The 27955-nt window shown below is 46.6% G+C and overlaps 1 protein-coding gene across 1 annotated transcript in view; it reads right to left on the reverse strand.

Moving 5' to 3' along the window:
- MED27 (mediator complex subunit 27) overlaps window positions 1–23468 on the reverse strand; it is an 81770-nt gene extending 58302 nt beyond the window's left edge. The window contains exons 1-2 of the mRNA XM_032958687.2: window positions 22921–23468; window positions 20085–20229 (exon numbers count right to left, since the gene is read on the reverse strand). Coding sequence (XP_032814578.1) covers window positions 20085–20229; window positions 22921–23123 — 348 coding nt within the window. The 5' untranslated portion in view covers window positions 23124–23468. The remainder of the gene's footprint in view (window positions 1–20084; window positions 20230–22920) is intronic.
- Between the last annotated feature and the right edge of the window lie 4487 nt (window positions 23469–27955).

Consider the following 27955-nt stretch of genomic DNA (forward strand, 5'->3'; position numbering starts at 1 on the left):
CACTCTGTGTAATTCCACTTCATATTATTTTTTTGGGGCACTCTTATACTTTTGTTCCACTTTCTCGGTGATAAAAAGATAAAGGCACCAGAGCTGTGTTGAAGACAGACAAAAACATTTTAGTGAACCCAAAGTGTCGTTATATTTATTTAGTGACCTGCTTACGTTTTCTATACTTTGCACTATCGTTCGGTTTTTTTTGTATCGGTTGTTGTATATTTCTTACTCACCCCTACCGGACATCTGTGAAAAAGAGCTTCATAGCTAATCGGATTTCTCCAGAAAAAAATAAAGATTCTGATTCTGAAAGATTCGAAGGAAAGTAAGGTTAACGTTGGAGGAGACACAATTGGAAAACGCATCGGAGCCGCGGGCACCTGAGGGCAGTTACCGGAGGAGGACCTGGACCAAAATAAAGAGGTGAATGAGAGCAAGTTGGAGTGATTTTGGGAAGTGCTTAAGTGATGTCATTGCCGTTTGACCGATGTGCCTTAAAACTTGCGGCAGAGCGAATTTGTGATGGAACGATTTGATGAATTGTTGCAATTCAGGGTCTAGAATCGATTCAATAATGAAACAACAAAAAATACACTTTGGTGGACAATGGTGAAACTGCTGACCAAAGTGAACTCATTGCATGCAACGTACTCAAGTAGAAACGGAGAGTCTCGCAAGATGGATTCAATTAATGTGTCACAAGCTTAGAGATTGAACGATGAAATCAGCTCGTGTGCAAGAGCTCGATGGATGTATAACATCAGAGGGCCGCGAGAGGTGGCGATCGCTTGGGGATTCCTTCATCCAGGAGTGGATTGATCATGGCTGATGGTGACGAACTGATTCTTGAATTGAGTCACGACCACGCATCATGTTAATTTGATGACGTCATTCGCAAGGGTAGCCCATTGTGCCGGCGTCAGGGTCCCAAATTCGCCAACATTCGAAATTAACCCGCAAATTATTAAATTGAGGATAAAACATCGCAATCGTCACCTCCCAACAGGCAGACTGATATCCCAGGCGACTCTTGCAAATGGGACTATCCTGGTCTCTTCGAGTACACCCCTTGTAAAAACAAAATAAACTTGAAACTTTAAGGTTTAAGGGGCAGGCATCGTGCCAGCTAAACGAAGAGAACAAATAAAATAAGGCGCATGGCCAACGGCGGCTGCGAGGCACAGGAGTGGAGAGTTTAAGTTTTACAGACAGGCAATTTCAGACCTGCCTTAACATCAGAGCCTCGGGCATCGCCCGCCGGTGCGTGTGGAACCCTCGGCACCCCTGTCACGCCGGCACGCTTTGATCGGCACGGTTCAGCAGACCATCGATCGCAGGCTGAGATCGCGGTGCGCTTGCCGATGCCACGGAAGAGACAAGTGAAGGGAAGCAACGGAGGGGCGGCGTGGGGCACGGGAGAAATCAGCGGGGTGGGTTGTACCCGGGGAAATGTCACAACACGGACGGCTGGCCGATCGATGGCACTGTCAATGGCTCGGATTTGTTTATAAAACCTAACCGAGAGGGCTTTGGAGGTGGGCAAGAACCGGCGCAAACGGTGGGAAGTGTGCAAAAATATACACGCACGCTTTATTTTATTTAAACAAATAAACCGGTGGATTGCAGATCGCCATCGGCATCTCGGTCCTCTGGTGGAGTTTAGAAAAATGCCATCGTTTCCAAGCGGCTGTTTTTTTTTTATTTAAGTAACGGCACGCGGAACAAAACCGCTGAACGGCCGCGGAACGGCCACATCAATCGGCCCCTCCGCGATACGACCGTGTGACCCAGCCGGTGGCGGCGCGCCGTTAAACCTTCACGCGGCAGTAAGCCACAAGTAGCCGGTGTTGACACAAGATCCCTGGCAGCGCCACCTCGTGCGCGCGCTCCACGGTACCCGACCGCACGCGGGTTCCAAAGGCACGACGCGGAGGCCTGCGGAGCGAGCGATCGTCCATCCAACCGCAAAGACGACGAAGCCCCGTCGCTTAGAAATAAAAAAAAACTCAGCAGCTCAGCAGGCACTGAAGCGCCCTGACATCTCAATACGGTGCTACTATCAGAAAGAACTGGGGGAAAGGCGTACGGCAGGCGAGCCGCGGTTGCCAGGAGGCAGCTGTCGACTCGCGCCGCCGAGTCGAGCAAGCCAGGCGGAAAATTCAAGTCCCGTTTGTATCAACGTGCGCAAAGTAAAAAAAATGATTATCGCCAAACAAGTCACGATGCCACCTTGTGAAGTTAATTCATTCGTGTTAGCCTTTGGATGCGGAGTGCATAAAAAATATATAAATCACGCTCTCCGTCGATAATCTGATGCCGGTAGGATTATCCAAGTGGGTGGAAACACAGCTCCCTCAGTTGGTAAATGGACATTAAAACAGCTGGGGGGATGCCTTTGGAAATGGCTACCACTGCTACAATGGTTACATAAAAACAAAGACAATTGCAATACGCTGTGCCTGACAGCCGTTGTACAGTTTATGTTTCACTTTTGAATAAAACTGTAATTCATGCACTCGAGTATCAAAACTGCTTTGAAGAGGGTCCTAACACTGAGACTTTAGGCCGATTCCTTCAAACAAAAAGTATTTTCAACGTAGCAGGAAACTCGTATAACTTGAACAAATACACCCACGCTTACAAGCATGAAGATAAAAGACACAAAGCGTTAAACACATGGATTCACAAACCCACTTGCTGTATCGCCATCTGTAGCCCAAACTCTACGCGATCCACCAACCCCCACCCTCCTCCAAAGTGGCGGATGACAGGCACGTGCCAATACGCCCGGCGAAGCCGTATCAGCCTACGAGATAAATTCGCAAAGGGACATCTTTTTTACATCATGGGATCTCCTTTGCCAGTACCAAAATGAAGAAAAGGTTTTCCCCTTTTTTCTCGCAAACAAAACTGAAACCTTTTTTTTAAAGAGACACCTTTCTTACGCGAGGAGGACAGAGTTCGGTGGAGTGCCTGTCGCACCCTGCGCGGTTCAGTGACACCACCGGGCAAATCGACGAGCGCTCGCGAGCAATGCACGTCGGCATTATTTGGGGGGAAAATCTCTAATAGGCTGATGTGGCTTTGGCAAGCCCTGTGTTCTTAAGCAGAGGGATTTCGGCCTAATCGTACTTATTGGCTGCGGGGCCGTATGGTGGCGCGCATTAAAATGCTGAAGCCTATAAAATGGCACACGTGACCCGCTCAACAGAGTATTAAGCCCACAAAGACAAAGATCCCCTCCCCGTGTGGCAAACACAGGCTGTTAAGGCGAGTGCTGTTAGCGAGCACGTCTGAAGGCCAATACAGAAACATGAGCGGGTGGTGCGGACAGCACCATGCCCGGGCCGCAGATGTCTGCCCACTGTTAATGTTTGTTTTACCGCAGCTGGTACTCCTGGGGGAGATCTTCTTTACTGAAGTTGGCCACGAGCGGGAATTGAACTCGGGTAACTGGGGCTCATGGCACCGTGCGCTGATCGCAACACTACCGATCGCCAATAAATCCTACACTCGTGTTCAAATACAGACACAAACGAACATGAATGCATGCGCTGGCATGCTGAGTGACCTCCCAGACAAATATGTTAAAGAGCATCATTCGCACAAGCAAGGGAACTCTGGAATAGTTTAGCCCCCTCTGGGGCTCATCAGTACAGTCAGGCGTGAAAAGCGAATAGTGCTGGTTTACCAAATGTTATTGACAAGGGTACTCTCTCTACACCATGGGGCTGTTAGCACAAACTCGCAACAACAATAGCAACAACGTATAAACCTTCGACGAGTACTGTAGAGGCGCGCTCCCAGCAATCACGCTGCGTGGGAACATCCTCGCGTAAAGAATCTCTTGGCCAAATCGGTTCATTTGCCACCGCAGTGTTTGGCGAGGTTTTATGTCTTGGGCTGCAAGATCATTGGCATGGAAGATCCATTAACGTAGGACTAATTTGGCATACGTTTTTAACGACTGTGCAAGCGCTTCGAGATGTAATGACATGTGAAATGTGTTTAAAAAATATTAAATTATGATTATGACAAATTTGCATGCATTTTAAAAAGTAACATTACAGTCTACGACTTGTTATGTTTATTACCAAACAAGTGTATGTCACACGAAACCAACTGGATTGTCCACTAAACATCTCATGAATTAATAATGTTGCAAATGCTTCCGAGAGAATGGCCTCCAAGGAGATGGAGCGATGAAATCGATTTGTGTGCGGTTGGTAGGTCGCTTATTACATCGTATGATTGTGGGAGGTGGCGGTAGCAGTGGTGGCTTGATGACGCCTTTACCCAGCAGCGGCTTGATCAATGCTGCCGATGATGATGATGGTGGTGGTGGCGAATACCAACAAAAACACGACCCCCTTTCCTAGCAAGCGCAAGACTTCACGTAAACAGAGAGTTAACGGCAAAATCCGAGATTTAAAATGGGAATCGTCGTCCATGCAAGGATCCGCTCGACACATGCTGCGGGCCTGTCAGGCTCGCCTTGTTTCACGTGAAGCATCACGAGCCGATGACAGGCACCAGACAGATAATTTACGAGCCGTGTCATGATTCACCCCATCCACAGTTCGATGGATTGTCACAATCGGAGGGGGGGGGGGGGGATACATGGTTAGATTGAAGAATCAATGTATGTTTTATTTTGTCTCGTTTCTATTGTCTATCTCCTCGTTTGTACCATCTGACCCACCCGTTACGTTCATTCTGTTCAGACTAAAGGTTAAAAAGCAAAAACAAGAATCAATTACATCCGTTTCATTCCACCGGTCACATTTGCTTTTATTTCCATGTAACAACAATAATAATCACAACATATTTAAAAGTCCACTCCCAGATGAAGGCGTCCCCATGCTGTGTCGGCCACAGGCAACGTTTGGTTGGTGAAGGAAGGGGACCCAGAAGTGGTTCAGATGTGGCCGGGAATCGAACTCGGGCTACCAGGTTCATAGTGCGGTGCACTCCATCACTGCACCACAATTTGCATGTGATTTGCATAGCGCATACAAATCGATCACAGCACGCACGTTATAATGGACGTACCATAATCAAACGAATCCATTTTCATTGCAAAATCGATCAATCATTTACATGTCTATATGGTGTGTACCAATGCATCAGTGAATCGAATGCGCATTGGCCGATGCGTGCAATGGGCTGATGTCACCGTGACGGCAACCGTTAGCCCTTCCAACCACTTAAATGTAAAAAAATATATTCAACACATGATTTGAACCGCGACCCGATATCGCTGGGGGGAGAGGAGGTTCAACGTTACATATTTGCTGTCTCTTAATTACTCTTCCTGGAATGCGAATTCACCCCTCTCTCTTTCTCCTCGTCGCCACAAGCATCCCACGCACCCCCCCCTCTCGGCAGAAACGATAAATGCTCGTACTGCGACGCCGGTGGCACAACCAGGAGAGCCATTCGCCACGTGCGGAGTCGACGCTCGTCACGCACGCGGCGCTTTCACGCGGCCGACTGCTCGTTTGGAAATAAAATCCTCGCAATCTGTTGACGGCAACGGAGCCATTATGGTTGCCACCTCACGGGGGGGGGGGGGGGGGGTCACGTGATAGCAAGGGGAACTTCTCACGGTACCAGAAGAGGGGAGAATTGCATTTAGCCATTTCTGATCGAGGAGGCTTGTTGTCACGCAACCGATGATAAAATACAAAAAAATAAATCACTAAACGAGGGGTTTTACTGTTCCGGGAAGACCGAGAGACTTTCCCATGGTGGCAGCTGCCTCCTCAACAACAAGTGCAGCGATCCCTCGGAAAACAGGGACGAGTGGCATCCCCAGCAACCGTGTGCTGCACGGTGGAAGGGGGGTTGTGCGCATGTGGCAGCGGCTCCAAGCGGTGCGCGAGCCTGCGGTGTTGACATTTCGGCACCAGCATTTTTTATTTTACTCCAATTAAAAGTAAGATTGTAACACGCGGAATAACAATATTAAGGAAATGCTTAAAAAAAAAGAAACATCTCAGTTTAACACGTAAGCTTTCGAGACCAATATCATCCAGAGGTTTTTTTTGGGTTAGATCGCGTAAATATATAAATGTGTCGTTAAACCCGCCGCCACCCGACACAGCCAACTAGTAATGTGGGTTGTCACATTTATATATTTACGCGATCTAACCCAAAAAAACCTCTATTATGAATATTAAGGAAACACGTCGAGTTCATTGGTGTGGGAACTCACGCCTCCCTGAACCCGCGACTTCAATTGGTACGGCCACACGGGGCCTACCACTTCGACACGACCCCGCACACAATAACTGTCCGTCACCGCAAGGACCTTATCAGCACGAATTGGGTACTGGAGGAGGAACATTTCTACCTGGCGACGACGTTGACAACAACGCCGCGTTTCTAACTCGAGCGCCTCGCCCAGTTGCGGCCGTCATCGCTGTGGCCCCTTGCGGCGGTTAGAAGACCGACGTGCGCGTCCACTGCCTCCACTGCCGAGGGTGTGCATCGCAGGCACGTCCGACACGAGTTTGCAGCTTCGTCGATGTGGAATTAAGACTTTAGGAGCTACCATCCAGTCTGTGTCTTTGTGGCACCCAAGAGACGTCACTGCCATGCGTTTCGACGTTGGCAATGCCATGATACATCTCGTGCACCTCAACCGTGATTTTAAAGTATATATTTTTTTTACATGAGCAAAACCTTCAAAAACTCGTGCTTGGACAGACCGGGACACACAACCTAGGTGTGCGGCTACAAGATAACAGCAGTTCGTCGCTTGGGTTGCATCTTCCATTAAGCCGACTTCAGGCTGACACACACAAGTCCATTAAAGGAGGGATTGAATGGCTCCCAAGTCTAATCGGTTATCACCCCACTGCACACACTTGATTATAGGAATTGAGTCATCTGATGTCTCATCAGCATCACTGCCACGTGTATAGCTATAGCGGACTCGCCGATCTGTCAATAATATTCCATCGCAACAAGTTTCATTTAGTTAGGCAGACGCGTGTTGTTAAAAAAGCTAGTTAACAAGTTCATACACCCTGGTCCATCAAGGGAGCCTCAGTTTCGTTTGGGGATTTCAGAGTACAAATAAACGTGCGCACGGTAACACACAAACACGCGTACAGATGCACGCACGTGCTCAACGCCCATGCGCTCTCACGTCCTAATGCGTACGCGATAATCGCGATGGTGCGCACCGTAACGTTATCGAATTAATTTAGCAAAAAATGTGGAAATTACCCCACAAATTAATAACCTAATTTTGCAACATTGCCCCCTACTCGGACTTTACCTGACAGCCATGCGCTGCAAGAATGGCGTGATTAACATGTGCCCAACAATTATCTATGATAATAAAAAATCAATGCCCTTTTTGAAGTTTTAGTTGGCAATCTAAAAACAGAAAACTATACGGCATTGTTCCGCTGTGTGGTAAGTTTCCAGAGGCTGGTTTCGGGCAGCACGTGCGGGCGGAAAGAGCGCAGACGCAATCAATCGGCTACTGCTTTACAAAAAAATTAAACACATGCCACGCTAACAAAACTATCGCAATAATTTTCACGAGGAATTTCAAAACGTGCATGCTCTTTGAGGGCAATTAATTTCATTCAAGAGTAGGGGGTGGCAAAAACTGTTAGAATGATTACACGAGGACATATTGGAAGGGAGGAGGGGGGCAAGATCATCATGATTTCGATAAAAAAAAAGAAAAACAAACTACAGTAAAAACCTTGGACTGCGAGCATAATTCGTTCCGGAAACGTGTTTGTAATCCAAAGCACTCGTATATCAGTTGTGATCACGTGACGCTCGGCAGTCAAAAGCGTATACGTACTGCTCGTATTGCAAGACCCTCGCTCGTTTATCAAATTAATATTTATTTAAAATTTTTGCTCGTCTTGAAAAACACCCGCAGACAAAGTTACTCGCAATCCAAGGTTTCACTGTAATTAGATCTCAACAGCGGATGTACGTCTCACGATGTCCGACTTGAGGTGGAGCGCCTTGTCTACACTTGGTGCCAAACTGTTCACCGGTAGATTTGTTGAAGAGCAGTGCGAGGTGGCTCCAGCCTACTTGGGCCATATTCTAATCACCGAATTATTATCGCTGCCGTTACAAACTGTGCAAAAAAAAAAGCGCCCTTCGTTAACGCTCAATAATGCATGCCTGCGTAATGTAAATGTGAAACCCGGACGTAAACGATGATTTTTTAACGATCTATCGATTCCCAACCCTGCGCTGCCTTCTGAGGTAGCTTAAACACCCGTTGGAAAATTGGCCCCCGGAACGCTGTACAACACCATCTTGTCTTAATAATTACACAAAGCTCGTGTAATTATTATTTACAGTTTTAATCGCGTGCATTGTTTTGCAGTACTGCCCCAGCAGCGGTGTCCCCAACACAAACAGCAAGGTATCGATAAAACCGCCCCTCCAGGAGAAGAAAAAATAACGTGACATTTCAGACAATGGCCCTTCTTCGTGGCAGAGAGAGAGGCCGTGTTATTGATGTGTTCGTTGAGTTTTCGCAACGCATCTATGCAGGTTAGGATAATTTAGGGTATTAAATTCTCGCCATGAGATTTTCTAGTCCCGATAGAGAAAGAGCATTTCACGTCTCAATTAAGCAACACAGGTAAAATATTGGAAGATACCTATTATTAATCATTTAGAAACTCGGGGACCATGATGCGGGAACACGGGAAAAACATTACCGCGGATTGAGAACTCACCATCACAGCAGACGGTCAAGACTGCGATGTGATTTGTCGAGGCAAAGCGAGAGCAGATGGCTGCGGATTTTGCTGCATGGTTATATTTATGAACACGCAGTGCATTAAAGGCGTGCAATGCACCTGAGCTTGCGCGTGCGTATACATGTCAGTGTAATTACAGTATAGATTTTTTTGAGCGCGCAAAGGACATGACTATTTTATAGAATACACGTGACTGCAGCAGGACGCGCGTCAGCGCTCGCACATTCACATTTGCCCGTTATTCCGGCGATCAATAATTTACACCACTCTTTGTATGTTATTTTGTTTAATACCTCAGGGGCACGCAGCGCCAAATATTTTAAGCTCGCTGAAATATCACCGCATTTGATTCCCACCTAAAGGGCAACGGGAGATGACTAAACTAAAATGCTTAACTATTTGACTGCGAAAAAAAATATGTGCATAATAGATTACGGCCCGTTTTTTTTTGTGTGCCCGATAAGCGATGCATTTCACAAATCTCAGTTATTTTACCCCGGGTGGTTTTACATTTTTTGGTCAAAATAAATTCTGCGCTCCCACGCCGCGACCTCACGTCGCAGTGGCTGTGACGTCACGTTTGGACATCGGGTTTCTACCTCCGAGATTGAACCCAAAAAAATTAAAAGGGGAGACGTCATTGGAAGAAGGGAAGAAGGAAGACGAAGCGTATCTCACACAAGCGTAAGACGGGAGAACTGTGCGTCTTGAATGGTGCATTATCATGCAACTGACAAAAAAAACCGCAAGTTTTAATGGCCCCGGAAATACCTACAGATTTTCCCAGGGTGGAGACCGCAGACGGGATACGATCCTGGGAAAAAAAAGAGCAGGGCGGGTGGAAACCCTTGGTTGGACGTCGGATAATGAAGCGCGTGGGGGGGCTTCGGGTGGGTAGCACGCGCTGCGATGGCGAAGACGCACGCTGGTAACACGGCGATGAGCGCCAAGCCCCATGTGCCCAATTCTTTGCTTGTGGACTCCCAAATGGCCGCATGCAACTCAAATTAATGGCCTTCATTATTTTGTTTTCGTTTGGCCTGGCCGTGTTTCGAGCCCATGGCGCTCTGGATATACCCATATTGGTATGTACGGGCCCTTTGTCAATCCACTGCTGAATCAGGACGTCTGCCACGCACAGCGAGGGTCGTGGAGCGGTTGTTGACGCTGGTCAGTGTGTGGGTTGGTGAATGTGGCAGCATAGAAGTTACGCACGCTATCCAGGCTCAAAGATCCTGCTTAGATTCTGAGATTGTGCCGAGGTCGGACGCATCCCCCCCCCCCCCCCCCCAATTCAATTAATTAATAAGAAAAATCTTACGAATGTTGATGTTCCCATGACAATCTTTAAGGCTTGTAGACATTGTAACAATAATCCCTGTAACCCACGGTGACACAAGAGAGAGGGATTTTTGCATTTTAATGTCCCAGCGGCTCGGGAGAACTTATGTGTAGCTCAATCCTACGGCTACTGAAATGCGTTAACTATTTTGTTATGTTTACACAATCTCTTGATGATAACACAGCATGCTGTGTTTTTTGTTGATCTACTACTGCTTATAATTCACAATTCAGTTTCAAGATAATTTTGTTTAACCAGGTGAGAACGCAAGGGGGCCAAGAGAGTCTCATTTGCCAGAGCATCCTGGGGCATGTCTGCCAGTAGGGGTGCGATTATTGTTGTGCATAATCCCGATCGAGTACATTTGTAGGTGTGTGATAGGAGGTTTTTTTTGGGTTACAGCACGGACATATAAATGTGTCGTTCGCAGGATGTAACAAAAAAAGCCCTCTATTATGGATGATATTGGTCGTGAAAGCCTACGTGTTAAACCTGTAGGTCATTTTCGAATTTTGGGAAATTTGGACCCCCGACACCAGCAGACAGCGGCCTACGCTTGCAAACTTGACGGCACAAGGTCTTTGGCGTCTGCTGTGACGCAGCCGGCGCGTCGCATTGTTATTACGGTTCGTAGACACACCGCCGCCGTACTAACCGGGGCGGCCGCTGGAATCGAACCGTGAACTACCTCTGCAACGAGGGGCGAACTCGCGACCGCTGGGCCGCGTCACCGCTGGAGCGCCAACCACTGTCGCCAATGACGAAATATCCACTGCAACTCACCAACAATCTCGTCTGGCCTCAGATGCTAAGCAACAATTGAGCCGGGATAGTGCTGGACGAGCGACCACCACACGCACAGCAGGCTGCGGTGATACGTCAGGCAGCAACAAACGATTTGTACATATTGTTTTATTTGTTCGATGAGCCTAAATTCAACAATTATAATACAATTAGCACAAATAGATACTGATTATTACGGACACGACGATTGTAAGCATGTATCGTGAGAGCAACAATCAATTTTAATTGATAAATGTGAAGTGTTATATTTTTCATTACTTCTGTTCCAACGTAATAAAAATTGTACCTGATCAAATGTGACTTTGACTGGGTTATGGAATGGGTTACATAACGGCATGGCCAGAAGGAGCGATGGCACATTCGTGAGCACACTGTGCCACGAGACCGGCCACCTGAGTTTGATTCCCGGCCGTGGTTAACATCAGCGACGGAGGATATCCGAACCAGACCTGGGACCCTGCCTTCGTCAACCTCCACTGAGCAGAGTGGGCTAAGTACGGCCAAACATCCCTGATGAAAGACACTTTATGGGGAGGCCTTCATCCAGCAGTGGAGTGATAAAGAGGCTTTGTAACAGCACAAAAAGAAAGCTCACGACTTCTGAACAACACCGGCAAAATTATTTTTTTAAGTCAAGACTTGAGCGTCATCTCGGTCCCAATTTTATTTCGAGCTCAGTTCTGCGTGGGCGCTTGTGGCTGTTTGGTGACAGCATACAAATTTAACAATGGTAAGGGTTAAGTGGTGTTGGATTTGCCAACTGCTGCAAGCAAAGCGAAGAGAGGAGGTGAGAAAACGACTTCATCTCGACGAGACAGATGGGCATCACGACCTGTCAAGCAAACTAACGAGATACTACGCATGGAGGGAGATGGAGGAGAGAAGAAAAAAACCCACTAAATATTTTGAAAAACCACACCTGCGACACACTCAGCGTGCAACGCTACACAGCAGAACTGACGAATGGAATCGAATAGGGAGAATCATCTCTTTAAAATGTGGACGGGCGCGTCATATACACTCTTGCGAAAACACTCCGTCGTGAACATCACAACATTCTAAACCCAATAGTAATACATTATTTAAAAAAGTAGACACGTGCGCGTCAGTACGCTCGCTCCCTCGCACGTGAAAACCCACTGAAGGAAACGCAGGCACAACATTTTAAACACCACAGCCGCCGCACATACGCTGCTGGCGCACGGCATTACAACGCACAACTCGCGCCCGCGCAAAGCACAAGAATTGAATAGTAGTGACCATAATAATGTTTAAAGTAGGCAAGTGCATGAATACGTTCCTCGCTCTCTAACACGCGCGCGTAGGCAGGCGCGTAACGTGCCGGCCCGCAAAAAAAAAAAAATCAGTGGCAAACACCGCCACCCCGCTGACAGCCACTCATGTATTTTTGATGCAACCAATAAGGGAGTGGGGTTCTCGCTTGCTGTTGACCAGCTGGAGGCCGGCATCCCGGCCAGCTGCTCTAAATAACACCACGGCAAAGAAGGAAAAATAATAATAAAACGAAAAAATTGATTGGTTTAAATAATAAATAAAATATAACGCTCACGACAGATGAGAGCAAACAGAGCAGTGCTTGCGGTATCACTCGTGCAAAAAGAGAATCGGTGAATTTCAGCTTAACCCCGCGGTTCACGGGCCACATTAGGTTAAATGTGCTGTCATGAGAATGTCGGTAATCCTTTGTGTGGCCCACTGTTAACATTATTACTACCGTTCAGGCAATACCAAGTGGTCTGTTAATGGTTAGTGTGCACCAAGAAATTCGTTAGCGGTTAGTGACCCATGCAAAGGGGTCAGTGTGGAGCAGACTTTGGTCAGCCTTATTCTACAAATGGTGAGGATTAACATTAACTCAGTTTTATTGATAAAATAAAATTCCCACATTTTTGTGATACTGCATTGCCAGCAGTGCACAAGCAAAAAAAATTATATATATAAATATATGAAAAGAAAAATAGGTGACGTGGGCAATGGCTCTTCTTTATTTGTGCACTACGAAGAAGGGCATTTGGCCGAAATGTCGCATGGTAGATGTATATTTTTAAGGCCACGGTGTTGTTGAAGAATGTGTTGAGTATTAGCAATACAATAATAATAGCAAGTATAGCAGCTCTGCAACTATAAAATGCTGCGACTTGTAACCGTTGCTCAGTATCCTCACCATCATTGCAATATCCTGTAACGCTACGGCAAATAAGTCCGGAATAAACCCCTCACTCGAGGTCCAACCATCCTCGAAAACGCCGATGTAACAATCAACCGCATCAGAACACCGACAGGCTGATAGGCACATCGCCTTCACGAATATAAAAATAAAGATACAAAAGCCACAGCAGTGTGATCGTGGCCATGCAAATCACTGAAGTCTGCTCTCTTTCAATAGAGGGGGAATAAGAAAAATTACACACTCTCCCTCCCGAAGCCCTCTTGTTGTGGCCAGCACACAACGACCTTGGCATTTCGCTCCTCAACACACTGCCACGCACGAGAATAGAATGGCATATCCCGACACGAGCGTACGACCAAGTCAGAGTTGAAAAAAAAATCCTCAAAACCTTGTACACACTGCTGACTACCGTGCGTTGGGATGTTGTGAATAACCAGACCATGTTAGCTCTGTGGAAATGAAGCGCATTAGCCAGGAGTTTGCATTTGCAATATTTAGCTTTCGTGTCAAGTTAAACTTCTTGTGCGCTGACAGCCGGTGCAAACTTTTAACTCCCGAAGGCAAAAAAAACTGACAACACCATCGCTGAATATTTACAATATAATGCTATTACCTTGTGCACAATGTGTAGCTCTCTTTAACCAAGCCCATTATGTCGCACGTGCACAGTGCAATGTGACACGGTAATTTAAGCAAAACTAAAAGGCAGCCTTTTTAAAATAAACTGCCAAACCTATCTCCTTCGTATTTGGTATTTCGCAAATCAAGGCACGCAATGCCAGTGGAAGATTTAGAAATGAACCTCAAACCTCTGAGAGCCTCGTCTGTGACACACTGGCACTGGTTATAGAAATGCAAATTAAAAATGTTTTCTCTCATTTCCAAACTTTGAACAAAGGAACATTTCATTAATTGGTCATGTATATGATCACAAGAGATCACTGGTGGGCCTGAACCAGTAAATTAAAACAGTAATAATTCCAGGTGGCCATTGAGTTCAGCCGGTTCTGGGCTAGGGTAATCCAATTAAATATAAATGCAGGCAGAGAGGAGTTTTGCAGAAGTTTCACTGCTTAAATTGAGCGTAAACATTGTATTGTAGAAGCTCGCAAACTGTGGCTTTAGATTTCAAGGTTGGATCTGTCTGGAACTTTTTGTCCGAACAGAGCTCAACTACCCGTTCATCCTCAAAGCCTCGAAATCAAAAAACAAATTTTCGCACTAGTTAAAAATGAATGGTCTGTGTGCTGGAGCCAGGCTGCTGCTGCATAACACCTCCCTAGTTATTCACACACGCCCATGATCCTCACTCACAATGAGCACTTGTTCATTGCGAGGACAGCCACAAATGCGCGGCTCATGTTATTAAAATCTGCTGCTAGCCAAAAAAATTTAACTTTTTTTTATTCTACCGCTATTAAAAAAGCAAGAATCCAGGTGCCTTGGAACACGGCTGGTATTTGTTACAGAAAACTGGCTGCAAAAACTATTTCTTACGCGCCAAGAGATGAAGTAAATCCCCCAATCTCATATTTATTTCATTCGTATGAAAGCAAAAGGACGGATGAAGCGTTCACAGGGCAATTCCACACACATCTCTCCCGCTCTCTGCGCATATTTCCTGCTCAGTGCAGTCACTTGCAGGCACGCAGCCTTGATGTGTTTTATTCACGCACAGCTTGCACGTGAGATCTGTGATGCAACGGCTTGAAAAAAAATGTAAACGTCTCAGACGAGCAGAGAGGGTGGCCAAATACAGATGCAATGGTCACGATGGGGGGTCTCTTTCGTCGGCAAGATTCACACCGCTGGCAAGTACATGGCATGCAAGGCATCACCTCCTCCCAATGTGTTGAATTGTCACTGTTCAGAGATCGCGAAGAATCAATGATATTTTTTATCTTGTGAATATTGCGCTTTCTGTGGCCACAGGAGTCGTAAGGACCGATTATGTACAACATATACAAATAGAAAATAACTTTATTATTGGGACAAAATCATTTTGTCTCGTAAGATTCCATTTTTACTGGTGCGTCGTTACATGCCTACCGAGCAAGTCGTGAGTCAGATTAAAATTGACCTTAATCGATGACATGATTTTCATTGATTTAAATAGATTTTAACTGATGACGCTTCGCATGTCTGCTAGACATGTAACGATTACAACTGATTCTCACACTCACGATGCACCCATCATTTATTGTATGGAAGACTTAATTATTCATGACATGTGCATATGACACGGATGTCATATTTAGATTCATTAAATGAGCAAGACAGCATGGAAGAGTAGGTCAAATACCCTCTAGAGTTATCTATAGTGGAAGCTCTTCTACCAACAGGGCTGCACCCTTACCTTTTCCTTTTACCTAAATGAACGCGACAGAACAAACAGCTGACAAGAGAGAGGACAACAAATCGCAGACTGTACAAATTAACCGAGAGCGAATAAATTATCGGATTAAATCGTGATTATTTATGTAATTTGAGGGGGGCTAAAGGATTACACGGTGATAGGTCTTCTGTCTGCATCAGGGAAGATTTCTTGATTAAGTCAACATTCCTCCTGAAGGCGAGAAACCCCCTACAAGCCACGCCCAGCGTGACGCAGCTGGGCGTGGTGATGACATCACCAAGCCCGGCCCATCACCTGTCGTCAACCGACGTGACACGTGGGCAGCAGAAGCGAGGTCTTTTTATAACCAACAATTTTCACGTTACTCTGTCAGCCAAGTAATTGAACCGAAAACCCGGCCGAGCAATGGACTACGTGAACCATCGGGAGAGGCTGTCCCTATCTCCGTGTACTGACGGGCATCTGCTTCAAGGCAAAAAAATGGCTCTCCACTGCGCTCTCATCCACGAGGACCGTGAAAACTGGCCAGGCCCTTCCCTGGCTGCACGTGCGAATACCTGCGTGACCATCCCACGGGGCTCATTACCGAAAATTTCCCAGCGCTTAGCAGCCATCATTTTTCTTCTTACGGGGCAGCCCCCTGCTCGCCTCTCCTCCTATCTCGGCATTTTGTTCAAGGGGCATATCGAGTTGTCCCTGCGCCCGTCCGCCCGTCCGCCCGCCTTTTTAAAACATTCAACTTTAATTAAAGGCCACACTCTTGGCACGTAAAAAAAAACGTTAACCCTTCTGTCAATACTGTTATGAATGCTCGCGTTACGTTCAGTAGGTGCGAGGAGGATTTGTTTTTCGGGATTCCCACCCCCCCCCTCCAAAAGCCAATTTATCAATTGAAGTTATTTATTTGTTCATTAAGTATTTAACAGGGAGAAAACATCCAAACTCATTTGTAGGTGAGAACAAAATTATTAATTGATTTGATTCCCACCACCATTAGCTTCATCTACACAAACACCCGTGTCTCTTTCAGGTGTCTGCAATATTCTGCACGTAATTTTCACCCTCTTACCAGCTCTACTAACTTCCCTACAAAAACCACACAGCTATTGATGTGTGACACCTTCAGATAAGTCAGCTGTGTTTACAACGGACACTAAATGAGTCCGGAAGTGTGTTCAAACTAATGCCGCCGATTAATGTGTCAAGTGCAAATATCACCCGATGGTTCAATGCAGTCTTTTAGGGGGGTTATTATAGATGGGTCAAGTGTTACGAGCAGAGGTCAAGGGTTCATTTGTTCCTGCAAGCTCCTTCCCGATGCTTTGCCTTACTTGCCCCAGTGTCACTTGAAACGATTCGGCGCTGCATAATCTGAACACATTTGGTCAGCTGCAGTGGGTAATTGTATTCAATATCCGGAGGGAATAATAACTAGAACTTTATACTTAAAAATTTCGTGACTGCAGGTATTAATATTCTTGGTTCTTTTGGTAAAGTCACGTAGATTGAAAACAAATCCTAATTAAAAGCCAAAAACCCACGACGTTTCGATCGCAACACAAGCGGCCTTCTTCAGGTGGAGAGATGAAGACCGCTTGTGTTGCGATCGAAACCTCGTGGGTTTTTTGCTTTTAATTTCAGTTTTCTAGCTACGTGACTTTAGCGAAAGAACCAAGAATATAACTAGAACCTTTACAAATGATTGTAGTAACAGGGTGATGAAGATTAATATATTTCTATACTTTACATACAGTAAATAAAATGTTTTTGAATCTTCAGAATCAGAATATTAAATCTACCCTGGAGGAATCTGACGAGCTAAAAAGATATTTTTTACAGATATCCATAGCCACGAAGACTCGTTGGCGCAGTTGTTAGCGCACTATGCTATGAACCCAATCACCTGAGATCGATTCCCAGCCATGGCGAACATCAGAGGCGAGTGATATCTTAACCGATCCTGGGCACCAACCCTCCACTTCACCAAAACCCACAACGAACAGCGAAATATGGTCAAACATCCTTCAAGGCCGACTAAACGTGGGGAAGCCTTCATCCAACAGTGGAGTGACTAAAAGACCACAAATAACATATCGACAATAGTATAATCTAACAGTTACAGCCCTGAATAAGCTGCAATTAATTAATGCATAGTTCAGGGCAGTTGGCTTTAGCTCTGCCCCAATCTCTATCAGTGGCAGTCGTAATTCCATTTCTCCAAAACATTAAATATCTACATACATATCCTATTCAACTAATCATGTAATGGAATTATTTTCTCGACTTTCAAGCGCACAGCCGTGTAAAAATGTTACGTGTTTTTTTTATGCAAACGCAGCAACTTTCCAAAACACAACTTGGGGACGTCAGCATTATTTTATTTCCCGGATGCCAAAGCAAAAAAGGAGCGAGCGGCTGGGCGGGCGAGCACATTCTGCGCACGTGGCCACCGTACTCGGGCCAAATTAACGAGTCTCTGTGGCTGTCGGCGACACCCCCCCCCCCGTCACCCGACCGGGGCCAGGATGATCAATCCCTGGGAGGCAGCGAACGCTCGTAATAATGGTCGGGTTAAAAAGGGCTTATAAAACTACTACGCGGTGCAATAATTCCGACGGTGGACCCAATCCTTCACACTAGGCCACCTGTTTGGTACCACTGTCAAGGGTGGTCATTGATCCGGGGAAGCTGGGGGGCATCGATCCACCCATGTCAAGACGACCGTGGTTGTGGGGGGGGTAGCAGCTTCTGCATGTAAATGATGAGGAGGGTTTCTGTTTCAGCTATGCGTGCCCCTCAGCACAAGCGGTGCGCGAGGAATACGCTTGTACAAGCGCGGCTGCCAATTATTAAGGTGGTGGCGCTGCAAAGAATCTGCTTACAACCGGAAAAGCTCATTAGCGACATAACATCCCAACAAAGCAGCATTAAAAAAAAATGGGACAAGCGTCTGCTGAGCGCGTTCACCGAGAATTATTTAATATGGCAAACGAACAAGCGCAGTGTTGTTAGATGGCTGCATGGGTACCGCACGCTGCTGGTTGAGCTTTCCCATCACTTTGCAGAAAGATATAATGCAGAAAGGGAGCTGCAGGATTTTTGTTATTGATGTTTAAATCCATTCGTACGCAACCGTGAAGAATTACAGCGACGTCAGGTCAGTGGGTTTTGCAAATAAAACGTTCATATGTGTTCATGCGCCAGACACAACAATCAACAATCCTTAATAAAACATTGGCGTTCGGTCAAGCCGCATTTTACCAGCTGAACGCATTTATCCAGCCCGTCCGTCGACATGCACTCCCCCCCCCCCGCGTCACTGAATGGATTCACGTTTATTCGTCGGCGTGAAAAGGGGTTAACGCGCGAGCGCATGAAACACGGCAAAATTATTAAGCATCCGAGACACACGAAGCCGCGGCGCCGCAAGTGTCTCTGTTACAGGAGCACACGGTAAATTAACTTCGGGAGCAGCGACTTCTCCCACCCCCACCTTCTTCTCCCCCCAAAAAACAGATTATGTGCTTTTGGAATACTTTTTCTTCTTCTATTGCCGGACAAGTGGTTTAATAAGTCCCCGATATTTATTGGCCGGACACCTTTTCTCATAAAACATATCCCCCCGGGACACCCTGCCCTGCGAATATCAAGTTATCTTGAACCTTAATGCATGAGTGATGTTTGAGAATGTTTTCTTGTTTGTAAAAAAATATATATACACGTGCACTTCAAAAAAGGAACCATATTTATATAATACTACTTTGGGTAATGATATATTTATTCTAAATAGGCACGAAATGATTGTTGGATTTAAAATGACAACGATCACGATAACCACGCATGTGAGATTCAGTAATTTTAAATGTACGCAACTTAATCGCTCAGGGTAGGTCGAAGGATAATGGAACAGATGAGACGGAGGGTACCAAAAGGACAATACAAACGAGACAAACTAAACAAGTAGTCAATGACGAAACCGATTTGACCTACGAATAAAGATAATTCACCAACCTGTGGGATGTGGGGTTGTTACAAGGTTTCTTCACGCTACATTTCCACCACAATCACAGAAGCCGAGCCACGGTGAGCCATTACCAAAAATGACTGAGCATGGCTCATTTCTTCTTCTTCCAGCGCTTTAAGAGCCACGTGGGATCATTGGTTTCCAACCCGCCCACCCCATCCTTCGGTGCTCTAAGCCTTCCCCCTTTCCTCTGCAGGTAAGGGGATTGTAAACGTTTATTTTTTTTATTAACATTTAACATATATACTTGGGATGGATCAAGCTATCTGAAGCACGAATATTATTACTTCTATAATCAACCACGGCGTTCTTACACAAACCACAGTCCTGGAACGAGAATTGCCGCTGAACACGAGTCTAACCGCATGACAATTTAGGGCCAAATCAGAGGCCTGTTGGGGTGCTTGAAGCGTGAAGCACCCTCATAGAAACGAACCAGGCAGCCCAGCTAATGAGAGCCGCAGTGCCAGCTCGGCACTTGTGCCTACCTACCGTGGGGAATCCAGGCCAAGACCACTCGCTAACCGAGCTCTACTTTGCCTTCCAGCTGTCAGGGGAAACGTGGAATGTCATGGAGCAACATGGCACGTATGAAGTGACGGGTCTGTCCGTACCTTGTTCGACCACTTGTGAGCCTGCAGAAGTTGGCTGTAGATAGGAGTCTTGTCCTGCACGGGATCAAGGCTGAGGAGGCCACTGTTGTGCAGGGGGTGGCTCTCCGACGGACGGCCGACGAGGTTGCACAGACGGTCCAGGTCACTGTCAGAACGCCAAGAGCGACGCGAACCGTGTGACAATCTCAAATAATTTCATTAAAATCGCGATCTTAAACATCACCTTCTTCTCTTCATCTATCGATGAACGGACAGTTGGGCAACATTAGTCATTGAATGCTCACATCATTACAAAATAGTAATAGCATGTTTAAAATACTCAGTGATTAAACAATAAACAGGTACAGTATCCATCATCATCAATCATATTCCATTCACTGCTATAGAATGTTCGAGCCATACCTCATTTTATATTAAATTAAGAGCCTTTAATGTTGAAAACGTTGTAAATGATTTCCACCGAGGGCAACCCCTTTGGTGAAAAAGCCATCATTATTATTTATCCAAAATGTCTTAAGGCTTGTTTTTATGACGGGTACTGCATAAGGATGATTGTCCAATACCATTATGGGAAGAAACTCGAAAAACCAGAAAAAACCCATGCATTTGGTGGCGAGATATGAACTACTTTGCCTGATATACAGGAGGTCCTGGGTTCGATCCTTACCCTGATGCCTGTATATTTGGAGTTTTAATGTTCTCCGCGTGGTCGTGTGGATTCTTTCTTCGGATCCTCCGGTTTTTCCCTCCACATTTAAAATATTTGGCTGCTTTAAATGACCACATGATAAGCCACTTCGTTGAGCTATCATTTGTGGTCAGGTCGTTTCTGAAAAATATGTAGATAGCTCAGTGGGCCTTACCTGGTAAAATGATATAATATAAAGGAAAATAATAGTTGGGTGACACTCAGCCACTATCGCCTCTGTCGCCACATCTCGCAGACCAACATCTCGCGAGCCCTGGGAGTCACTCATCTAAGTGCATAGTAAGTAACCAAGCTCAACCATGCACAGCTTCCGAGACCTGACGAGATCGGGAGAATTCATGGCAATTTGGTCACGCACACATTATCTTAGGTAACAAATAAAACACCGCCACTGTCTGGACGTAAACATACCGCAGCCTGATATTCGCATGGATGTGTGCCAGAGGCGCCACAGCCGGAATGTTAAAATGGGTGGCCCCTCTGACATAAACACTTGACTCCCTGAACTTAAAAGCAATATAGGAGGCAGGATGGTGCTCAGGGCCATCACTGATCCCCGTGTCAACCGGATAAACGGTTTATATCGAAATGAGCGCCTATTTCACATTTTCCTCCAGGCGAAAAAATATTCTTAATAATCTATATGTATCATTATCACTGATCGCTTGAGCGCAATAATCAATTGCAATAAACCAATCAATTCCGTCGGGTCCTGCCCTAACCTTCACACACGATGACCTTGCGGCTTCCAACCCACTTTGCGGGCGTGAACCCTTAAAGATCCCGTTAAAATAACTGTAACGGGGCCACGGCCAACGAAGCCAGTGACACGTATTGTTTACACAGTACAAGACTGCATAATATCTGACCTGTAAATTTGGTCCTGTTTGTGGACACCATATAGATCTGAGAAAAATGTAAACAAGATTTTTGTTTGTTTCTCTCTCAACTAGCTTTAAAGGGGGCCGCTTACTCGAGATGATGGATTACATTTGTAATTTCATAAACAAGTTCATAAAGCCTTTCATCGACGACAGACAGAAGTTTTGCAATAAATATAATAATTAACCTGTTCTTTTTTTTACAATTTCTATCTACTATCAGACACTAACAACTACTCCAAAAATGTGTATTTTTTTCTGCAAAAAAACGAATTGTTGAATTGATCCAATGTGTTTTATATTTAAAGACGTACCCATCGGAAACCGCTCAATTTAAAGATTCCGTTCTTTTTTTGATTAGAGAGAACAAACATTTATGAACTTAATAGTCTATGAGGGGAAGCTCATAAAATGCGTATTTTTTTCGTTCAAACCCGGTTGAATCCGAAATATCTCAAAAACAATAAAAGATAGAATGGTTCTCGCTTTAATAGTATTTGCTGTTTAAGGCTCTATCAAACGAAAAAAACCGCAATATATTTTGAACGGCGGATTCTGAATGACACGCACATGTTTATGGGGCACTTAAAATCGAGATTTGAGGGGCTTAAAATGAAAAATCTCGGATTTTCATATTTATCCTGTTCTTTATGTCCTAAAAACTACCTCTGAACCAAATTTCAGCTTCATACCTCGTCGAGAAGTACCCTAGAGGTTGTTGAGACGTCCAGGTTAAGGTCTTCTTCATTTATATAGAAGACGGATACTCAAAGTCAGAGTGACTGGGGACTTGTATCGGAATTATGGATGTTGACCGGTAACCGTCAAACTGATAACCGTTGTAACAATCGATCACCCAATCTCGAGATTCAGGCAGCCCGTAATCATTATTTACAATTCAACGTCAAGTTATGAAGGCGCCGATTGGCACGCGCGAACGAATGAAGAAACCGCACGGGTGCCTAAGCCACCGCGTGGTAAATCATCTGCCTTCGTTTCGGAGTTTAAAAATTACAACGTTTTAAAAAGTGTATTATTGATAGACGGGGGCGGGGGGAGGGGGAACCGGTAGTTACGGGTCACGCAAAACAAAACAACCCACACGACTCTAAACAACCTTAATCTAACCCAACACACCACAAAGCACATTCACAATTCGCATCTCTCGCCACGCACTACGGCGTCGTCAACTTGAACGAAACGCTGCCACCCCCCCCCCGCACCCCTCCCGCCTATCTGGACGCACTTGAGGTCTCTGTTGACCCCGTTGAGGTTCTCCTGGAACTCGAGTGCGAACTCCTTCTCGCGTTCCTCCAGCGTCTCCCTGCTCCTCATGCCGTCCTTGAGGCTGCTGAAGAGGCGGCTCACGCTGGAGCGCAGCTGGTGCACGGACGCGATGGCCTGGGAGAAGGCGTCCAGTCCGCCGGGGACGCCCAGCTGATCGCCCATTGCCTCCTTCCTGCTCACGATGAAGACGATGAAGTCGATGATGATAAGGAGGAGGAGGACGACGCCGCCTTACAGTTGCTTCTCCAACTTCCTTCTAGCTGCTGCCGCTCTTGCTTCTCTAGAGCTGTGGGTCAGACTACCACTGTGGCCCCTGCTTCCCACGTGGCTTCTCCCGCTGCTGAAGATGCCTCTCCTGCTTCTCGTCCGCCTGCTTCTTAACCCTGCTTGTCCCTTCTACTTTGCCCGTTGTCTCCTGCTCCCGCTGTTTCTCCTGTAATGTACCGCTTCTCCTACTTCCCGTTTCTCCTGCGCCTTCTCTTGCTTCACCGTCTGCTTCTAGTGCTGCTCCCTCCCCTGCTTTTGCTACCCCTGGTTCAAGTGTCTCACCTACTCTCCGCTTCCCACCTGCTGCTCTTCCTGCTGCTCTCTGTTAATATCACCCCTGCTGCTGCTCTTCACCGGTGTTGCCTCCTGCTTCTCCTCTTGCTGCTCCTACTCCCCTTGCTCCTCCTGCTGCTTCTCCCCCTGGCTCCTGCTCCCCCTCTCTGCTGCTGCTCTCTCCCCTGCTGCTCTCCTGCTGCTGCTCCTCTCTCTCCTGCTGCTGCTCCTCTCCTGCTCCCCCTCTCTGCTGCTGCTCCTCTCTCCCCTGCTGCTCCTCCTGCTGCTGCTCCTCTCTCCCCTGCTGCTCCTCCTGCTGCTGCTCCTCTCTCTCCTGCTGCTGCTCCTCTCTCCTGCTGCTGCTCCTCTCTCCTGCTGCTGCTCCTCTCTCCTGCTGCTGCTCCTCTCTCTCCCCTGCTGCTCCTCTCTCTCCCCTGCTGCTGCTCCTCTCTCCTGCTGCTCCTCTCTCCTGCTGCTGCTCCTCTCCCCTGCTGCTCTCCTGCTGCTGTTCCTTTCTCTCCTGCTGCTGCTCCTCTCTCCTGCTGCTGCCCCTCTCCTGCTCCTCTCTCCTGCTGCTGCTCCTCTCTCCTGCTGCTGCTCCTCTCTCCTGCTGCTGCTCCTCTCTCCTGCTGCTGCTCCTCTCTCCTGCTGCTGCTCCTCTCCCCTGTTGCTCTCCTGCTGCTGTTCCTTTCTCTCCTGCTGCTGCTCCTCACTCCCCTGCTGCTGCTCCTCTCTCCTGCTGCTGCTCCTTTCTCCTGCTGCTGCTCCTCACTCCCCTGCTGCTGCTCCTCTCTCTCCCCTGCTGCTGCTCCTCTCTCTCCTGCTGCTGCTCCTCTCTCTCCTGCTGCTCCTCTCTCCTGCTGCTGCTCCTCTCTCTACCCTGCTGCTCCTCTCTCCTGCTGCTGCTCCTCTCTCCTGCTGCTGCTCCTCTCTCCTGCTGCTGCTCCTCACTCTCCTGCTGCTGCTCCTCTCTCCTGCTGCTGCTGCTCTTAACGTTTCTGCCGCCGGTTCCTCGCGGCCTACTCGGCCCCGCGTTATATTTCCCACTGCGGATAAACGCGCGCGCCTTCCTTCGTGATTGCCCATTGGCTCTTGGGTCGGGACCGCTCTGACCAAGCCAACCAATGGGGTCGCTTCGTTGCGCATCCGCTCTAGCGAATGCAACGGGCCTTCCTACTCGGCTAGATCGTCCCCAGCGATCATCCTGTACGCGGTTCAATAGACTTAGCTTGAATATTAATACACTCGGGGTTACGTCTTTTATATCTTTGCTGCCTTAACATAACCGTTCTATTCCCGGCATAATTACCACGTTTTTTGATAACGAAATGGATCGTAATTGCGGGTTGTAAAATATATAAATTGTTAATGAAATGCCACGCGGTGACGTCACTCGCGGCACCTTTAGCCCAAGTTAAAGTGTAACAACAACAAAACATCAATGAACGTTTAACTTTTAATGCATAACTGTCAACCCTTTATCAGTGCCCCTACCTTATTACACAGGCCACTTCACGCCTTGTTGGTAACCCCGTGCCCTTATAAATCTCAAAGTTCTACATTGGGGCAAACTTAACATATCTTAATGTTCGACGGCTTGTGCACCAGATCTTATTTATTCACGATGTACTTACAAAAAAATCCGCAGACTACCTGCTGGATCTCTCTGTTTCAAAGAACAAATTTGACCTCAGGTCTTCGCTCATCTACCAGCTTCACATTCCTTATTGCCGTACAAAAACCGGAGGAAGGGCCTTTGCTATTGATGCCCCCAGGGTCTGGAATGCTATTGCCAATAAACTGCAACTTGAATCACTACCTATGAGATCTTCACTCAAAACTGCTCTAGAGGAGTTGTACACCCCTGCTGCCACTGCTATTCAGTGGCCTAAAATAAAATAAAATGTTTCGCTCCGGATGACCGCTGCAAAGTATTATCTGTATTTTGATTTAGTGTGCTGATCTTAAAGGTGCATTGAACAATGTGATACTCCGACTGGTGCTCCTGTTGTTTGTGGAGTGACTCATGCAGCCAGCTGTGGCTCTAGGGTTTGGTGTTACATGCTATTTATGTAGTTTATTGTTAAAAATTCGGTCACTGTTCCTATGATCACTGTTACATTGCATTTATGGCTTTATTTTGGTGATTTCTAAAAGTTTTTTGGTTTGGCCATGTTTTTGTTTATTGTTGTACGGAGTTAGACTGATGGCCTTAATCTAAGTTTTCTTGTTGTTTGACTTGCATCCCACTGGGATTTTTGCACACAGCGTTGGTGCACGGTGCTATTTCAGGAATATTTTGATGTTTTTTCCTGGATTTTCTGTTTGCACATGCACAAAGTCACTTTAAGATGTTTCTTGTTCATGTTTTAGTTTTTTTGTTTGTTGCGGTTGCACCCGATTCAAGAGCCAAATGGCTCACAGGGCTATACCAAATAAATTAAACTATGAAACTAACTAAACAAAGTCTCATCACAATGGAGAAACACAAACAAATAGACACAAACAATTTTTTTGGGACCTGAAAACTCAATTTCCCTGTACAAGAATACGGGGTAAACCGTATGTGTTGATAGCGATGTTAACGGGGTAGACGCATTACATTTCACACCTGATATCGCGTCTCCATTATTAAGTACAGTATCTATATTACTCTTTGGGTCTGAACCATCTACGTGACTTTACCGAAAGACCCAAAGAATATGAATTCCTGCAGTCACGAAAGCTTTTAAGTCAAGATTTAAGTATAATCTATTTTAACTGAGCTTGGAATCATAGTTGTTGACGCATATTTGTGTTAAGCCGTTCCAAATGTCTAATTTTGCCTCTGTGTGTTATACTTTAACACCTGCTATTGACGTCTTTGTTAATTGCGGAGAGTGTTTGGTAAACCCAAACCCATCATTCCTTCGGGAAGGATAAAATAAGCACCACTTTGTGAAGTCAACAGTGGTCTTGTGGACAGACTGACCTCCCGCCATATGAATGTGGAATTACCACCACTGGCTCGGAAGCGCCAATGGAAATGAGTGCCTCTTCTGTACTGCCGCATTAAATGATCTGCGTGCCCTAACTGTGTGGGTGGGGAGCGGTGGCATAGCGGTTAGCGACCCGAGTTCGATTCCCGCTCACGGCCAAACACCAGTGACGATTATCTGAACCGGTCATGAGAATCCCCTAGGTCGACTCAGCCCAAAATTAGTTCCCGGTGTGGTGTGTAAAAACATCGCCACTAGAGAGATAAAGGCGGCCGGGAGTGATGCTGACCACCCACCTCGTGTACCATGCAGGGCTTCATAGGTGCTTGCTAACAGATATATGGGGGGCTGGGGGGGGCTGGAGGGGTATTTTTCTTTGTGGGGAGCGGTGGTGCAGCGATTAGCGCACTGCACTGAGATCCCGGCGACTCGAGTTCGACTCCACCACCAATTGCAGTGCCAGCGAATATTTGAACTGGTCCTGAGCCTCCACGAGGTTGACTCAGCCTCAAATTAGTGAGTGCCTGGCGTTATAAGTGAACACCGCCACTAGGGAGACAAAGGCGTCTGGGCGTGGTGTTATTAGGTGGCACTCTTGAGGGCCAAAAATCCAAGCGGCCAGCAACAAACAGCGCTACGCATGTTGTAAGAGACCAGGCGTCATCGGGATTCTTGTATGGAGCAAGGTTCGAGAGCGTGGGAACAGAGATGATGAGGATGGAATTCCTAAGCGGAGCAGTGCGAGGGCAGAATCAGAAAGAAAAGGCCGTGGACACCTGCAGTGTGGTGCGTGTGTTGTTGTGGGGAGCGGTGGTGGAGCGGTTAGCGCGCTGCGTTACGAACCCGGCCACCCGAGTTCGAATCCCACTCATGGCCAACACCAGATAGATTATTTGAACCGGTCCTGGGCCTCCTCCTTGAGTCCACCAACGGCGATGGTTGTGCCGTTCAGACCTTCATAGGTGCTACTCGCTGACAGCACTTTCCCCAACAGTCTGTCCAGGCTATACGGGGAACCTTTGTCTTTGTGACCTGCAGTGTGGTGGTTGAACAGAGTGCGGATGAGACGAAACTGGAAGACCAAGCCCTCAACACGGGTGGAGGAAGCAATGAGTGAATTTCACAGGAACGGTAGCGATGAAAGAGCCATAAGCAGGCGACTGACCGCCAGTGAGCGAGTGTGACAGAGCGAATCAGCGTTACGGATCTATAATTCTCTCATCAAACTGATGATGTTTAATAAGAGCGGTGATGTGTGTGCTTATTGGCAGAATTGATCGTGCCATGCAAAAAAAATGTTGCAGGGCCGATAGCTTATAAGGGCCGCCACATTACGTGAGCGATTCATTAATTTTGCAAAAAAATATATAAATTACAAGAGAAGGGTGTGTGCAGGGTTGAGGTTGGGGGGTGGTGGGTAATGTGCACTAATGTGACTTTGTAAATTTTAGCTTGAAGACTTGTCATTAAAACGCA

The sequence above is a fragment of the Petromyzon marinus genome, chromosome 22, assembly GCF_048934315.1.
Source record: "Petromyzon marinus isolate PM22_M1 ecotype Great Lakes invasive population chromosome 22, UKy_Petmar_22M1.pri1.0, whole genome shotgun sequence".
NCBI lineage: Eukaryota > Metazoa > Chordata > Hyperoartia > Petromyzontiformes > Petromyzontidae > Petromyzon > Petromyzon marinus.